The sequence below is a fragment of the Python bivittatus genome, unplaced genomic scaffold, assembly GCF_059951505.1.
Source record: "Python bivittatus isolate LINGU-HERP-01145 unplaced genomic scaffold, Pbiv_v1 ctg000330_np1212, whole genome shotgun sequence".
Classification (NCBI taxonomy): domain Eukaryota; kingdom Metazoa; phylum Chordata; class Lepidosauria; order Squamata; family Pythonidae; genus Python; species Python bivittatus.
In genome coordinates, this window is record NW_028277058.1 from 44,337,866 (window position 1) to 44,356,019 (window position 18,154).

The following is an 18,154-nucleotide window of genomic DNA, read 5'->3' on the forward strand; positions in this document are numbered from 1 at the left end:
AAAACTGATTATTGAAAGAACAGCCCACAGTATCAGTTTTTTAATTTATATCCCAAATTTAGTCACCACCCATCTCACTCAAAGAGTTTTCATTGTAATGGGTTGCAAATCCCATCACCTTTATCCTAGCATGTAGGCTGGGACATACAGGTAGTATCTGACCTATCACCATTTGGTTAGCAAGTGTTCCAAGTTACAACAGTGCTGAAAGAATGATGGTTATGACTAGTCCTTGGAGTTCCAGCTGTCCTAGCAACCCCACAGTCACATGATTGCAATCTGGGTGCTTGGAAACCCATTTGCACTTACAATCATGTGATTGCCGTTTACAACATTCCCTGCCAGCTTCCCCAGAAAGTCAATGGGGAAGCTGGCAGGGAAGGTTGCAAGTTGCTGGGGTAAGTCTCCCCCACCCGAACACCCTCTCCCAGCCCCTCTGTGCTCGTGCTGTACCGGCCACTTGTGCACCCCCATACACCCTCCCCAACCCTCGCTGTGCCTCCCTTGCACCCCCGTGCATACTCTTGCTCCCTCCCCCACCCAGCAGCAGCCACTTACCTGCCTGTGGGCCTGGGACTTGCAACTTCTTGCCAGCTTCCCCAATGACTTTGGTTGTGGGAAGCCAGCAGGAAGTTTCCTTACCTAACAACCGTGGATTCAATTAACGATGGCAACCAGGGCTGCAGAGATTGCCATCGCTGAGCAATGCGGTCGCGCTGTACAATCACATTGCTTAGCGACAGAAATTCTGGTCCCAATTGCCATTGTATGTCAAGGACTACCTGTAGTCTGATTTATTTATGCACTATATTGAAAGCACACCTTTCCTTCAAGAGCTCAAGGTGGTATCCATACTACATCTTCCTTCAGTTTTCCCCCACAAGTACCTTGTGAAGCTGGTTGGGCTGAATCCTATTAGTCTACCTAATATCTGGATCTTTGTGCTATCCCAAGTCAAAATCTTGAGCAGGCATGCATGCGTGTGCATGTATATACTGTATATATGTGTGTATGTGTGTGTGTGTGTGTGTAACTATCTTATTCTACATCTGAAGCATGAAAGAATATCACTGAAGAAAATGCATGACTTGGTTACCCTAAAAGAAAATCATGACCATTCTTTTTTTCGTGTTGCGTTTTTGAGAAAGGAAGTGTGTGCTCTTTTTACTGTACCATTCTTTGATGTGCTGGACTACATGTCCCATAATTCTTAAATGGCCTTTGGGTGTTGTGGGCTAAGTGGTCTTTTATAATCAAATTGAATGAAATGCGCACTCACCCTTGGGGAAGTGCATTCAGTTTTGCTAAATCCCTACATGTCTCAAGTGCTGTGCTGCTAGACATTTATACTAATTTTTGCCCTTGCCCTCTGGTGGACCAAGAAGAGTCAGATATTTGAAGATTGAGGCGGGTCTATAGAATAGTGATGATTTTTATTTATTTATTTTTGTTCCTTCAAGTCATTGTTGATGACTGCTTGGACTAGTCCCTGCAGTTTTCTTGGCAAGGTTTTTCGGAAGTAGTTTGCCAATGCCTTCTTTCCTAGGGCTGAGAGAGAGGGACTGGCCCAAGGTCACCCAGTTGGCTCTGTGCCTAGGGCAGGACTAGAACTCACAGTCCCCCGGTTTCTAGCCTGATGCTTTAACCGCTGCACCAAACTGAGTCTCGTAGTGAAATATGCTGCCCCGAATTACATGTTTTTAATTTTTGGCATGAATTGCATGTTTTAAAAATCATCATCATCATCATCATCATCATCATCATCATCATCATCATCATATTATTATTATTATTATTATTATTATTATTATTATTATTATTTTCCAGTCTCAACTCTGGCTTTCCAATTCAAACATACTTAGTTTTATTAGTATTCTGATTTTGTTGTTATTTTATATTACATTATTGTTCTAATTCCAATGATACTATTCAAATAATGATTCGCTGTGTGACCTAGGGTGTTTTGTACACTGTTACGTGCCCTGGGATTTGACTATGATTATTAAACTAATACAATTTTCTCTTTTTATATTTGAATTTGTAATTCAGGCCCTCCACAGATCACTAATGGAACTGAGCAGCACTCTTCAGCCTCTATCTTTGAGCATGTGGACCGAATGTCACGATCCTCTGAAATCAGTAGAAGAGTCCCTAGCAAGATCCAACTGATTGCTATGCAGCCCATAACAGTGCCTCCAGTGCAAAACCAACCACTCTCTGACCGAGTTGCAGAAACCAATAAAATTAATAAGGAGGTAATCTGCTTGGTCTCTCTTCTTTCATAACCCCTGAGAAAGACAGCAAGCATCTCACAAGAAAAGTTTGTTTTCATCACTAACTTAATGTTTACAGCTTCTTCCCCATCTTAGAACTATGGTTACAAAGATTATTTGAGAAGAGGGAATCTAATAAATATGTCTGTATAAATGTATTAAACTTCTAATCCTCCCAAGAATCATAGTTCCCTGGTCAGATTGCAAGTATAGTTAAAACATTAAAAGAAGTTTAAAACAATTTTAAAAACAGAAGAAAAACAGTAAAACAAGATCATATATGCAATTATATTAACAGCACAAGAAGAACATTAAATCTGAAGTGGGGCAGTAGAGACACATTATTTAGAAATGAAATGAAATGAAATGAAATGACTATCACAGTGTAGAGGAGACACTTAAAATCAAGCTAACACAAAATTATAGAAATACCTTGAAGAAGGGAAATATTTTGCCTGAAACTAAAAAAAACGCAAACATTTATGTGGGTATCGGGTCTGCTCTCTGAATAAGGCATCCCATAAATGAGGCCCCAATTGAGGGGGTTCTCTCCTTATATCTACCCTGCCTTGCTTCCCTTGACGGGGAGAAAGTGACCTTCAGTGAGTCCTCTGCCACTTCGACCAAACCACAAATCTCAGGATTCTTTGGGGAAAGGTCATGATATATCTTTAGTACTGTGCTCCTAGACACCCCTCTTTTGTGTGTCTCCTCTCCTGTGGCTTTTCTTAATTTTGGTCTGTAAAGTAATGTTAACCTCATCTTGATGTGCTATGTCATGCATGACTGGCTTCTTCAAGAAATGTGGGAGGACCCCAAAATGTTAACTGGAAAGGTAAAAGTAATTTGGACAATGCAGGACACTGCATCTCTCCTTTTCTCAACATCAGCAGCTTCTTTAAAAGAATAGCCAGGCATAAATCCTAGACTTGTGGATGAAGCTGAAAAATACTTTTTTTTTTTTTCCTTTTTAGATTTCCCATGTGCAGAGAGGTTATTGCCTTAGTTTCTTTTATACAGACTGCCTCCATTTTTCTAGGATATTGTGCTCTGGGGAACTTGTGTATACATTCAAGTTCCTATATCTCTATGTTTTTGCTACATTGAAAGACTACATAGATTCACACTTCTCTGTTATATCAACAAGTTTGCAAACACATATCCACATATTCCTCCTCTCACTGAGTGAGGTAATTGTATTTAAATGTTTGACAATATACCTGTTACTCCTTCGAATGGGCCCCCTAATTCAAATGCATTAGAAAATTCTTAAATGAAGGAGAAAAAGTGGATTTCAATTCCTATAATAGCAGATTCTGAAAGGTGTGTGAAGCAAGATCAATCTTTTAGTAAGCTTGGATGTGGATGACAGTAAGAGACAACAGAAATAGATGTTGTTTCTCTGTATGATTAACTACTTTGCTTTTGTCCTCTCCCAGTGAGGTTTGGCTGTAGTCATTCCTAAGGCAGTGATGCAGGAGAATTACCTGTGATCAGGAAGATATGTCCAGAACAGAGACTCTCCCGCATAAACCCAAGTAGAATTCTTACCAGATTGATAATTCTTAGTTTTATATAGGCATTTATATAGTTTTATATATTCTTTGCTATATATGCTTTTACCATAGCCCAGATCCTCTCTGATTTCTTTGCTGCTGTGCCTTTATGACAGCTTGCGGGAGGTGCAATTTGCATGCTGTTTGTCGTGCTCTTTTATCAGTACGCTGTGCTCTTTTCTTCTGATTGTCCTTGCTGTATGAATCATACAGTCTATGATATGTTTTTTCTACCTGAAGTTATATTCTGGCAAGCGTTCTTTTAATATTCCTTCTAATTAATTTTCTTTTAATATTTTCTTTCTTTTATCTGATCCATTTTGATCACGTCAGAGGAAAAGTATCATGTTCCAAAAGAGGTTTAATGCATCTCACTATTTTATTTTCTTGAAAGATACAAACAGCTCTGAGGCATAAATCTGAGATTGAGCATCATCGTAACAAGATCCGACTACGAGCCAAGCGCAAAGGACATTATGAATTCCCAGTTGTGGATGACGTGGTTATCATTGATACCAAAGAGCAGCAGCAGATGTACCGCAAGGCACAGATGCAGATAGATAAAATCTTGGACCCTGGTGGCAACATGCCACCTGTTTTCATAGAACCCAGGAAGAGGTAAGACTGAGACAGCAGAATTCATTCCTGTTAATTTAGGAAATGTGCATATTCCTCAAATATTAAGAATGTTAAAATACATGTGTCATGTTTCATTTATACATTTCTCACCTGAGCAGGCACAAGGAGAAAAGAAATAAAGACAATAGAAGATACTGGACACTAAAGGGGGGTTTGCATGTTCTGTTTCTTTAAATATACCTCCCAGATATTTTCTTGAAAGATACAAAGATGCACAGGGTCTTCAGTTTTCTTGAGCATGGCTTCTCCCATAAAACCCTTGTTAATATTAAAATGTACAAATGGGAGATCTGCTTCAGGTACCTTTCTTTCTGGTGAATAAAAGCTGGCATTCACCACCAACAAGGCCCTTTTAAAGGTGTACCATTGATTATTGAATGCCTTCTCCTATGAAGTCTGTGTGATCAGATTACAGCTGTTCTTGGTTTTTGGAAACAGGTCAATGTCATTCTGTTTTACAGAGCCATCTGTTGTAATTTGTTTCCCTGGTTTTGTTTTCTGTATATTTTAATAAGTTTGTTCTGTAAATATACATATTTTAAAGATGCTTGTTCTTTGATTATTCTGACTTACTTTGAGGTATCTTGGAGAGGACGCAGGATAAACTGATTAAAATGAATAATCTATTAATTTTTCTCAATCAATGTCCCATACAAAATAAGCAGATAAAACATAAGTACCTACAAAGATACCACCAGCAGTTTTGTATTCATGCCAGAATTTAGAAACTCAGTTCATTTTACAATAATATCTAAACTAGGCCCATCAGATAGAAAACTAAATGAGTGTTCTGATTTATTTATTTACGTTTCAGTTGATGATGATTCACTTGTGAATCTGGATAAGGGAGAGCATTTCACAATTAAGCTAGCTATTTATAGTGTTATGTTATGTTATGTTATGTTATGTTATGTTATGTTATGTTATGTTATGTTATGTTATGTTATGTTATGTTATGTTTTATGTTATGTTATGGCATATTCGCTCATCTGCCAAAGCTTTTGCTGCAGTTGCAGAAATAAAAGCAATAACATGTAGCATATAAAATGGGAAGCAGTGGTGGGAATGAAAATTCTAGCATAAACCATCTTTAGACAGATTTTCTTAAAATATGAAGAGGCTTAAATAAAAGAAGTTTCACATTCTACAAACCCTTTGAGCTAATGTTTCATTCTAAAATGTGTTATATTGAAAACACTAGGAAAGCCTGCAGTTTAGACAGTGTTAGCAAGTCTTAAGGCATTTAAAGAAACTTTATTTTTCTTTAGTTCACGGGCAAAACGATCTCCAAAGCAGCGCCGGAGGCATCAGATGAATGGAAGCCCAATGGATGCAGACAAGGACAGACTAATCACAACAGACAGTGATGGGACTTATAAAAGGCCTCCGGGTGTCAACAACTCAGCCTACATTGTATGTTTAGATCTTTAGGAGGGCTATATATGATAAAGGGTGGGAGTAGCATTTTATCTTTCAGAAAAAATAGTGTTGCCAACTTGCATCTGATTGTTGCACGACTGTACAGTGAAGAATGTTAATGTAAAAGTGGTTTATCACAGTTATTTGAAGAGCCTTGATTTATAGACCTATCTCAAATCTATTTTCTGTCTTAGAAGGGAAGGTCTAGGGACTCAAGAAAAGGGGTTTCATGCACTGAGCTATTCACTTAGAACCCTACGCCACAGGGTCTAGCCCTCTGGTCAGTGCAAGAATTCTAATTAAAGGATCTGCCTAGCTTCTGCTACCAGTGAAGGTGAAGTTTCTGGGTAATTGTTTTTAATGCTTTCCTTTGGAATCTGTAGCTTAAATCAGTTATTTCTGACCTGTCCCATTCTCTGATGTGATAAAGAAAAAGTCTTGGCTGCCTTCTGTGTGACAAACTATTTGAAGAGTGCCATCATGTCTCCCTCATTTGTCTTTTCACAAGGCTAAGAGTTCCCAGTTCCTTTAATTTCTTTTCATAGAACTTTCCAGCCTCTAATTGTCCTTGTTGCCCTTCTCTTAACTATTCCAATTTTTCTGAATCCTTCCCATTTTTAGCTACTACTGACTAACATGGCTCTCCTCCTGCAATATTCAAAGTGTGGTATGACCATTGAAGAATGAAGTGAACAAATATATCCTAAAAATTAGAATGCTACTTTGATTGATTAAGCCTAAAAAAAAAAAGGCATTTGCTATTCTGCTGTTTCATACTCAGCTTACAACTGACTTTTTTTTCTGGTTCTTTTTCACAAGTACAATTTATAAATCAGATATCCTGCACTCAGTATTGATTTCTGATTCTGATTCCCAAGTATATCACTTTGCATCTTTTCCATTATTCTTAGCAATTTCTCTAACCTATGTTTTGAATTTTGTTTTGGTGCTCTTGGGTATTAGGATATTTTTGAATCAACTGCAAATTTAATAAGTATTGCCCTACCTTGTTATCCAAATCATTACTAAAAATGACTGTACCACTGTAACACCTCACTGGGTACTTCCCTTCAGGTTGGTGAGGAACCATAGATGGGTATTCTATGAGATTTTCAGACCATTTCTGTGCCATTCAGCCCATATGCAACCAGCTTGCTAATCAGAATGTCATGGGCAACTTCGTTAAACGCTTTGCTGTAGCCTTCCTTTACCTTCCTCCCATATCTAAGAAGTTCACAAACCCAAAGCAGTTCTGGCCATGTATATTTGCAGCCTGGGACCACTATGTCACCATTACTTTTCCACAAACTGCATGGGAAGGCTAGGAGGAATGGCTGGCTAGTTGTTCAGTGAAGAAAGCTTCAGCCTGATTGTACTAGAAGTACTCTTACTTTGATTTTCATGCTACATGGAATTCATGCATTTCAGTTATCTGCAAATATTATTAATACTGTCTTGTTTAATGTGCAAAATGTAAAAATGCTATCTGGGAGTAGTTGAGACAGAGGTTATGGCTAGCATACACTTTCCCATTGACAGAAGAGTATATAGAGAATATGTGGCATGTCATCATCTACCAATACTGGAGAAGGAGATATTGCTAATGTTACTCATAATATGCACAGTAAAGTTTGCACAATGTCACACATAGATGTCATTATGACAAATAATATCACACCCAAATAATATTTAGATAATGTCTTTGTTCTTATCCTCCCGTCTTTCTGTTCCTTTTCAGTCTGATCCTGACCTTCCTGCAGATCCCCAGACACCTTCTTCATCTGAATTGGGAAAATACTCAGGCCTGCCTTCCCACGCTATCCAATATGTCCCTCCTCAGCCATCTATTGAAGAGGCCCGGCAAACAATGCATTCTCTCCTGGACGATGCCTTTGCCCTGGTGGCTCCTAGTAGTCAAGCATCTAGTTCTGTTGCCATCGCCCATCCTGGAGGGTCAGGAGGACAGTCAACAAACACTCCTGTTCGGGCACCAAGAGATACCCCCAGTAGTCAGTGGGGATCACCCTACAGCCAGGCTCACACAGTTAGTAGTCTCACTGATGCTCATCTGAAGAGCTCACTTATGAAAAAGGATAGTTCCTTCTGTCCTTAAGAATTTTTTTTCCCTTCTTCTTCTTAAAAGTATCCTACATTTTCTGCTTCTCAGCATCTGTCCAATTGTGTCAGAGCTTGGAAGTTAAGTAAGGTTGGGTCTCATTAGTACTTGGATGGAAGACCTCCAGGAAATTCCCAGGCTGTAAGTTATACAGGAAAGTTAAAAAAAGATGCAATACCACTTCTTTACTGTTACCAGAAAATTGAATGATTATGTCCTCATGGACATCAGGAATTGAGTTCAAGGGCATCTGTATATATGGTTTAATTGTTGGTATTTAAACTTTTGATGGTATGCTTACCAAAATCCTTTTTTAAAAATCTATTATTCTCTTATATTTTATTTATATATGATTGTGCTGATAAATTTTTTGATTTGATAATTTTTTTTCCTAACTTAAAGTATTCAATATTTGGAAAGATTTTACTCTCTTAACTTTTCCTTCTGAGTTCTATTTTACTATACCCTGATTTTTTAGAAGGTACAGTCATGGGTCTTTTTTTTTTCCTGAGATATGGTCTTTTTTCAGAGATACATGGAATTTGGGATGACTCCACCCTCAGCGCCAGGCCTGTTGCAGAGGTACTTTGCTGATTATTTGATTTGTGTATTTGCAGAAGAATTCTTACTTTTTCTAAGAATGGTAAATACCTCTTCCTTATTTTGAACCAAATTGCAAGCTTGGTAGATGTTGCAAGACAGAGAAGGCCACTGACATCAGTTGGTCCCTTCTCATCCTACTAGTATCTTGTTAGCATGTGCTCTGATGCTCTTGGGCTATTCATTTCCCTGCCTTTCCCTATGATGATAGCCAGTGAACTGAGGCATATATACAGAAATGCATCTTGTAAATGCATGGATAGATAACTACTTAGAATCAGTAGGACTGAAGCAATACAAAAGACTTATTTATGATTGAATAGATGGATGGATGAATGTGTCTCATTGTTTTTCTGCTAGCAGGCAAAACTTAGGACCAGGGTTTCTTCCACCTGTTGAATTAATACACCCCGACCCACAGCCATCTGATGTCCAGTATTCCACTCGAGGTATCTATCCCGAGGAAATGCCATCAGTGGCACGGCCACGGCCAGTTGGAAGCACTGCAGGTAATGATTTCTGAAATACAGAAATCTGTATTACAAATAGTCTTGTCTGCTACAAATTAGCCATAACTCTGATGGCTAAGTTAGACCCTCATCTTAGAATATAAAAAAAAGGCAGGATTAATCCCCTTCTCATCTTAGCTCAAGTAACCTCTCTGGACCCGGGGAGGATCTGGATAGTCAAATACACATATTTTGCACTCCCAGCTGAGCTTTAGTAGAAAACAATTCCACTAAGCCTCTGTGAAACCCATCCCTATCTGTGGGATGGATCTACTTTTTTTTATCTAACTCAGCAGTGCAGTTCCAGTGATGTATAGTTCTGTAGCTTGTTTGCATATTATAATGATATTGGAGAGAAAAGAATGAAAGATGCAAGGGTTCATAACATAATTCCAAACATTAGAGATTATCCTTCATCCATATCCCACAAGAGGCTTCTTACAGCAGTTCTGTGTATGAAGACAACTGTAGAAGGTACAAAAAAATGCAACTATTGGCTGGGGGCAAAGGGTATGTCAGAATTTTGCTCTTCCTTGGTAAGAATTATGACATTTCCTTGCCAAATACCAGGAAGACCTATAATGCACTTGGGGATAGAGTTAGCTTGTGCACCCTTCCAGATTGTGTTACGATTTTTTCTTCAGAACAGTGTTTCTCAACCTTAGTGTGCTGGCTGGGGAATTCCAGGAATTTGAGTCCGTACATCTTAAAGTTGCTAAGGTTAGGAAACATTGCTTTAGAATATACAAAACCATGGCTCCAACCCTTCCCAAGTCATGATCTGTGTATGTTTTAAAAGATAAACGGGGCAACACGTCTGTGCATTATCTAACCAATATCGTTGGGTACCGTTTGTATAAAATTAGCATTAGAAACAAGTCAGAGGACTTCTCTAAGATACTGATCGGTCTGGATCAGGTCAGTATTCCAGGAGAGAGTCAATAAAAGCAGCTAAGAGATTTACAGTAATCTCTTCTACCAGAGCTGGCCACTCACAGACAGTCCATTTTCATCCCTCAGAGCTCCTTCAAATAAGCAAAGCTGAACATTTTAGTTTAGGGTTTGGGGGATTTTTTTGGAGATTTGGGGTGGTTTTAAAAAGTGAACCCTTGCAGAGATTTAAATCTGTAATAGCACTCCTCACAAAATTAATTGGTTATTTTTTTTCCTCATTTGGGTGGGGTTTAAAGGGTAAAATGGGTGCTTTATACGCACCTCCATTCATATAAAACAACAGATGTGAAAGCTGTTCTTCAAAAGCTGGATTCTGCTTTTACTGTGCAGCTGAGTATCCTAAATTAAGCAAATATTTTCTTTTATTGAGGGCAAATCACTAGCATGAAATATATTCTCTTAAACTGCACATTAATGAAAACTAAATATTGATAGGTCAGAAGTGTTGTCTTCCTGACCCTTTCTTTTCCCCTCTTCTCTGCTCTACCATGTTCGCTTTCAGCATAATCCTTTTTTTTGAAAAATCACATGGACAATACCCTCCATTTGGAAAAGAATGCCACTGAAAAAATTGCATGCAAGCAGATCCTTTTGTTGATCCTGATTTGTCAGTCTTTCTAAAAAAGTTAATTGAACAAAGTCTGGACTTTATCTCTTTTTTTCCCTGGGCCCCATTTCTTTGATTATGTCTTATCTCCTTGGCCCCTGTTTCTCAGATTGTTTGCCCCTCCCACTTCTGATGCTGCATGGTAAGATGAAAACAAAACAATATTTGCTTTTAAGGTTCTCAGATACAGCACCTCACTCAGGTGGGAATTGCTAGCAGGATCGGAGGTCAACCAATGGAGATCCCCTCAGGCAGAGCAGGGCATGGCCAGCCAGGGGAACAAGGGTGGCCCCCATACCGTGGAGAGGATGAATTTGCTAGGAGAGAAGCAGTGAGTACTGTGCTTCGTGTTTGAATAGTTTCTGAAGCAGTCTTGTGTTTCCTTAATTCAATTTTTTTTTAGTTGCTTCTCTGATTTTTAGCTGCTGCTTTTGTCTCTTTCATATTTCAGCCCTTGAGTTTCTGCTTTTTTGTCCTTCTCTTCCTCATGCTTAGCTCTCATCCTGTACGCCAGGTTAGGGAAACTTGCTATCCGTTCGTATCAGCGCCAGCCAGCACTGCGGCATCTAGAGAGCCTCAGGTTCCCCATTCCTCCTTTATGGTGTCAGTGGGGATTGCTCCTCTGAACTGACTCCATCAGACCTCCCACCCATCTGAAAAAAAGGTCCACATTACCTGGTTGGTGTGGTAGAATACTGTGAATTTCTATCATTGGAAAGAATGATAGAAGCATGAGACAGAAGAGGTCTTTAGTATTACAAAATAAAAGCCATGTCTGGTTGTGTTCTTCTATGATGCTTTAGTTTGGCAAGCTAATTTCATTGGGGTAAAATCCTGTTTTTAGAGCATGGCTTTCTAATTGACATGCATGCTTGAATTATTGCAAGTTCTTCTTCCTCCCTCCCTGTATGGTAAAGATATCTCTCATTCATGTTCCTGACATGCTTGCTTTTTCTCTTGCTCTCTCCTGCATCAAGACTATTACTCACCTCCATCCCATAGTAGACTATGCTCTGGTGTACAGACAATAGTTTCCAAACACATTGAAGGTGATTTGATGGAGGCACTGTTGCTATAGTGTTTGTACTCCTTTCTGTTTCGCCGCTGTCTTATCTGGTCAAATAGGTTTTATATATTTTTGAAGTTCTGTCAAAGGTTACTTGATTCAGAGATAATATTAGGATTAATCACACTGTGAACAGCGAAATCTCTATCACACCACCATCCTCGAAAAAGGGCAAAACTATTGTTTCTCTATGCCATAAATTCCTCTCAGAATTTGCCATAGTAAACTACTGATTTTATACATCTCATTGTCTGTTCTTCCCTCACTAAAGGAAGGTAATTCTGTCTGAAATATGTTATTGTCAGCAACAATGGTATTCTTGTTCCTTCCATCCCATCTCTGTATCAAATTCTATCTTTTGATTTACTAAAGAAATAAGAAATAGCAAGACTCAAATAAAAATACAAAACTTAGGCCTGATTTTCAAAAGGAAGAGTTTAAATTCTCAGTATTGCTGACAGTCAGTGAGATATAATGTAAGGAAGAACAATTGGTTCCAATTTTGCTGTTTTGAAGTTCAGCTTCTAGCCAATTTTGTACCATGTACCACTGCAGAAATATGAATTTAACTGATCTAGTGCAACCTTGTATGATGCCGTCATACAAAGAAGGGGTAGGAAGGGGATTTGCAAGGCCCTGCTGCATATAAAAATGTACAGCTTTGTTTAACATAGTTTGTACGGGCAGAAAACTGACTATAGCAAAGACGTAAAATGGGTCTTGAATTTTCAGCAGTCATGGAAGCAACCTCTGGTCCATCACCTTAATACATGCTGTATGCTGCTATGCCATATAGCTCTAAAATAAAAATCTTCTGGATTGATTGGCAAATCAATTTGTTGATTTGTGAGGCATGTGCCTTGACAGATGATGAGGAGATAAGAGATCCTAGGTAGGAGACAGACCAAAACCTGGTGTGCTGACAATGTAATGGCAGGGTCCAAGGTCTTCTGCCAGTTGGTCTAGAATGAAAGAAATTAGCTAGTACTGAATCTTTGGATTAATCAGTAAAATCCATTTGGCCTTCTCTTGTTACATTCCTTTCTGAACCAGGAAAGTTCTTTTTTTCTCTGTGGTTATTTCAGCAGCTTCCTCCTTTGACTAATATAGTGTAGTGTTTTCAGTTCATATCCCCTAGCTTCTGACAGAGCCGGGTCTGAATCAGGGCCAAGATACTTGGCAGCCTGTCAGTGAACAAGATGGAGTCATTTCCCCCTTTCTGTGCACAGAAGCTGACCTGACTGTTAGTTGAATTGTACTACAGTATTGGTGATGGGGGTATCACCACCCCCCCCATTTCATCTGAGGGGAGTCAGGACAATTTAGGAGATGAAAGCAGCCCCTGTAGCCCACGGAGCTCTATCCTTCAACACAGCGGACAGCTGAAGCACTAAGAACTGGCTGGCTTCAGCCACTGCCTCTGCCTCTGGCCAGCCTTGATATATTTATAACAGTGCTCTGAAACATAGCTTTGAATTCCTCCCTCACCTGCAGATTCCCACTGGAGTAAACTCTTGGGTGCTTGTTTTCCTCTCTCGCAGCACTTAGTAGAGTCTCTGTTTCTTCTGCATGTCATTGCCATTGTTAATATTGTGGCCTCAATGTTGCTTTGCAAGCTAGTTTTCTTTCTTTCTTTCTTTCTTTCTTTCTTTCTTTCTTTCTTTCTTTCTTTCTTTCTTTCTTTCTTTCTTTCTTTCTTTCTTTCTTTCTTTCTTTCTTCTGCTTTACTTATTCAGTTCAAGTTTCACTATTTCAGTGGAACTATAGATTCCAAGGAGTAAGTCTCCTCTTTGAAAACACCTGCAGCTTTGTTTTATTGGTACTGACCCTAAAACATGTAATGTGCCTGTAGACCAGGATTCTCAACCAATTGTCCTCCAGATATGTTAGATCAACTTCCATGAGCTGAGGATTATGGGAGTTAAAACCAAATACATCTAAAAGGCATCAGGTTGAACAAAGTTGCTATAGTCAACAATGTTATAAAATGCGTTTAGTTTGAATAAGTATGTATTTGATCTTGTTTTTCTTTTAGTCATAAATGCATATGAATACAGAATATGTATTAGATGGCTAATAAAAATAAGTGGTGCTTGTTTCAGCACTGCTATTAATCTTGGAAGCCACTGTGCACTATGACACTTTAAAGACTAATAAAGCTATTGTAGCATAAGCTTTTGCAGACTAGGATCCGTTTCATCGGATTCATGAACTCTTTTCTTAAGCTGATGAGTATACATCTACATGAGTATAAAAGGAAGAAATGTAAAGCAATGAGATCAGACAAGCTGGACTTTTTTTTTAAAAAAAAAAAAACAGTCTGTGACATTTCCATTTGAGCTTTACATGTATGCAAAATAAGTGCAACGTGTCTACCTGACAATTCAGGATATAGGTAGTCCTCATTTAGTGACCACAATTGGGACCAGTGACTTGGTAGTTAAGTAGTCGCTAAGTAAAACCACAACTGTGTTTGTGATCTTACTTCAGCTTTCCTTTGCTTTAAGACCTGCGAAGGTCATAAATGTGAGGATTGGTTGCAAAGTTACTTTTTCATCACCAGTGTAACTGCGAATGGTTGCTGTGCAAGGCAGTCACTAAATGAGGACTACCTATAATCCTTTATTCATTTAATTAAACTTATTCTAATCCATGAAAATGTATGCCATGTAACATTGTTTTTGTGGCAATAGAGCTATCCCTTTGGCAAAAACATTTGAGGAGTTCTGGAAGGAGGCCAGCAATGATCAAATGTTCCTCTAAAACAGTTCACTCTCCCAGTTTTGTATTTCAAATCAAAGGAAGACTTTCTGCTTTCTCTGTCCCTGCATCTTTTTCTGTTTTTTCTCCTTCTATACCTTTTTGTCTTTAAGATGATCCTGGAATAATGCTCTGTGCCTTTCCCTAGACACATATGCCTGGACATCACGAATATTGCTCCTCACCAGTATTCCAGATGCCGCGGAATTCAGCTCGACAGCCTTCAGCTCCACCTGTTCATCTGCCAGCCAGCAACCAGCAAGGTCCAGGTCTTTGCTACAATACCAGCTCCCCTGAGGACCTCCAAACAGGACATTCTTCTGCCTCCCTCATCAAAGCAATCCGAGAGGAGCTTCTCCGGCTCTCTCAGAAACAGACCATTGTGCAGAACTTCCACAGCTGATTTGTTCTGTCCTTGCAAATCAGCCAATTATCTGCTTCCTGTGGAAGCTCGACTTGCAGGAAAATCAGCAAGAGCCTGCTGTTCTTCTATCAGAGGAGTAAACATGTACAATACCAGAGATTTATGAAGCAAGAGAAAAGAACTCTCCAGCAGCAGCAGCAGCACAAGAAAGATTTCTGCAAATGATAGGGAAAGTTGGGAAGCAAACGTTGACACACAACCGTCTTTTAAACTTCCTACTTTTAAGCATTTTTGGCATTGTAATTGTACTTTGGCTAGGAGTGTTCCTTCATAATTCTGATCTGGAATCCACATGCTGGAAATAAGGCCGTGCTATCCCCTAAAATGACAGTCATTCGAATATGCCAGTCCTTGATTAAGGAAGAAAGGCAGCATCAGATTGGTGGTGGTTCCTGAGCGGAAATCTTCTGCTACAGATGGGGATGGGGGGGTGTATACTTCTGATGTGTTTCTCTTCCCATACAATGCAAGTAGTGTTGTTCTTGTGCAAACAATTACTTTAATTAGACCATTGTGAGACTTCTTGAAGAAAAGACTTGGGCAACTTGCTAAACCAAGAGAATAATCATTGCTAAATACTGCTCTGTGCTTCCAAGTGGAGCCAGTCTCTGAACTCTTCCTTGTCGTTCTTCTGGTGCTGAAGCTTCAAAGTGTCCCTTGATCCTGGTGTTTGCAAATTTAAAATGATGGCCTTTAAAAAAAGAAAGAGGAGTATGAAGACACAAACATAGGAAATAATCATTTATACTTATTCAGGCTGGGGAAACTAATTAATCCTCTTTTTAGAAACTGTACTTGGCACTAGTAAGTTATTGATGGACAAGTAGCAGATGGATCAATAAGTGGAAAGATGCATCCAGGGCAATTTCACAAGTGACACAGAGAACATTATATGTGCATGGTGATGACATTACTGTACATGAATTATTTTCCTGTGTGCTCCCAAAATCCATGTGGGAAATCTATCATTGATAACTTTTAGCAAACATATGTGGCTGGCTCCAGTTTTTTGTCTTCTCCCTTCCTTTGGAAATGGGCACTTCTAATCTGAAAGGTTGTAATCTATCATGATCAATGATTTAATTGTTCTGATCTCTGCCCAGAGAAGGAAGCATGACCTCAGTAGTCACTTCAAGGGAGGACTCTATGGGCTTAGGCTAAGCCAAGTCCAAGAGCTATGCTCTTTTCTGTATCAAAATGTTGAACATTTCATACTGAAGCATTTTCTCATATTTACTTCCCATGATTTCTTTTAAAAAATGGCAAAGTTTAACTCCTGTTAGATCAGTATAGACCCTCATATCCCAAGAAGTTTGCTTGAATAGATGCTTCACTTTCATGAAAGGTGTAACAGTTCAAGATGGTTTGTCATAGTGAACAAATTAGATAGAAAATACCAGATGTGAATATCAACCTCACTTTCCAGTTGCATCCTCACTTGAATTTTACAGTGAATGCCTAGGGCATAGTGTACCAGCTTAGATAGAAGGAATGGCATTCATGCTGAGAAAGAAACAAAATGCATGCTAACAAATCTGAAACTGCTGAAAAGGCACATGCAGTTTACCTGGCACCGCACAAATGGTCTTCTGAGTTCGTGCATTTCTTTTTTCTTTAAAAAGTTGCAACATTTTCAGCATACCGTGTTCTTAGATATACACTTTGAAAACCTCAGTGCACATCTGAATGTGTCCCTTGTAACTGCTCCTGAAGGCACTCTTGAGATCACTTGTGAAAATTCTTCTGGGGTCTGAGATTGAGACTATGGGTTGAATGACTAAGCTTTTTGTTAATCTGCCAATGTTATAAATGCAGAAATGCTATCTACTTTTTGAACAAGGATAAAATAGGGAGGCTTAATGGTCTGAGATGAGCTGAACAGAAAGCCAGCCTGAGTGGTATCATGTCACCAGCAGTAGTTCATCATAAACCACACTCTGCATTTGGATCTTAATAGAATTGAAACTAACAAACTTAAAATGATGAAGTTCCATTTTAGAATAACAAAAGCTTAGTTTCATCATTAGAGGCAATCTCTGCATTTGTACGTGTTCCTACTGATATGATGGTACAGACCATCCAGGCACTAGTTCTTACAGGATTTTAATTTTACTGTTCGTTGTGAGATGTAATTTACTGTCATATGGACATTGCTTTAATTATAACCCGCGTAATATGAGTGAAAATTCTAACTAAATTATTTTATTTGTTGGAGTGTATTTTTTTGTTCTGTTCTTAACTTAGACTAAATTAAAGCTAAAGCAGTGGCATAAAGACAATTGAAAACTGCTATCTGAACAGATGTGTGACATCAGTGCATTTATATTCCTGTGGGTACTAATGAATGGTTTGATGGTGTTACACTTTCCTACTTGATCCTTGAATCTGTATCTGTATTATGCATTTTGACCTTCATCCAAGAATGTGTTCCAAACACTGAAGAATTAGAATTGCTATTGTTATCACTAGGATTTAAGTTAGTCAGGACTAACTTCCCATAAACCTCAGTGGTGCTACAGGTAGTCCTTGGTTAATGATGGTAATTAGGACCAGCAGCTCTGTCATAGCAACTCAGTCATGTCACATGACTGCACCAACTTCCCGAAGTCCCAGTTGCCATCGTTAAGCAAATCCCACAGGGTTGCAGCGTCCTACAGTCATGATTGCCATTTATGACCTGCCAGCTTCCCCACTGATTTTGCTTATTGGAAGCCAGCAGTGAAGGTCGCAAATGGAGATCATGTGACCACTGGACATTGCAGTGTCATAATTGAGAGCCATTTGCCAAGCACCTGAATTGTGATTATGTGACCACAGGGACGCTGCAGCAGCTGCAGCTATGAGGACCCATCATAAGTCCCCCTCATTCAGCGCCATCGTAACTTAAAATGGTCATTGAATGAGTGGTTGTTCAGTGAGGACTACCTGTAAAATTCATTAAGATCAAACATTACAAAGACCAGTTTTTCTGAATTTATAAAATTCCTAATTTTCTTTCTTTTGGAGCTTGTTTTTATGCCAAGCTGTTTGGCATTGATAGATCTCTGTATTTCCTATTTGAGAGCAATATTTAGAGTCTATCCTTCTCTTATCAAAAGTGAGCACTGGAGTTTTGTTTTTTGTTTTTTCCCTGTTAATAAGAAAAGCTGGTTATTTGCACACATTGGAACTATCCTAGTTGTTTAGAGAGAGCTATCAGTTACAATGGTGTACAGTAGGTGGCAGCACCTA

General features: G+C 39.0%; 1 protein-coding gene across 3 annotated transcripts in view; it reads left to right on the forward strand.

Annotated features, from left to right (window-relative positions):
• The window catches only part of KIAA1549 (KIAA1549 ortholog), a 123,055-nt gene extending 105,824 nt beyond the window's left edge, over nucleotides 1-17,231 (forward strand). Inside the window, exons 13-20 of one of the 3 annotated variants that reach the window (XM_088141121.1) lie at nucleotides 2,050-2,255; nucleotides 4,224-4,447; nucleotides 5,737-5,881; nucleotides 7,626-7,931; nucleotides 8,533-8,585; nucleotides 8,964-9,112; nucleotides 10,850-11,004; nucleotides 14,648-17,230. In XM_088141121.1, coding sequence (XP_087997247.1) covers nucleotides 2,050-2,255; nucleotides 4,224-4,447; nucleotides 5,737-5,881; nucleotides 7,626-7,931; nucleotides 8,533-8,585; nucleotides 8,964-9,112; nucleotides 10,850-11,004; nucleotides 14,648-14,902 — 1,493 coding nt within the window. In that variant the 3' untranslated portion in view covers nucleotides 14,903-17,230. Of the gene's footprint in view, nucleotides 1-2,049; nucleotides 2,256-4,223; nucleotides 4,448-5,736; nucleotides 5,882-7,625; nucleotides 7,932-8,532; nucleotides 8,586-8,963; nucleotides 9,113-10,849; nucleotides 11,005-14,647 lie in introns of all 3 variants that reach the window. The other 2 variants (XM_088141122.1, XM_088141123.1) reach the window with 2 other exon arrangements.
• Nucleotides 17,232-18,154: the final 923 nt, after the last annotated feature.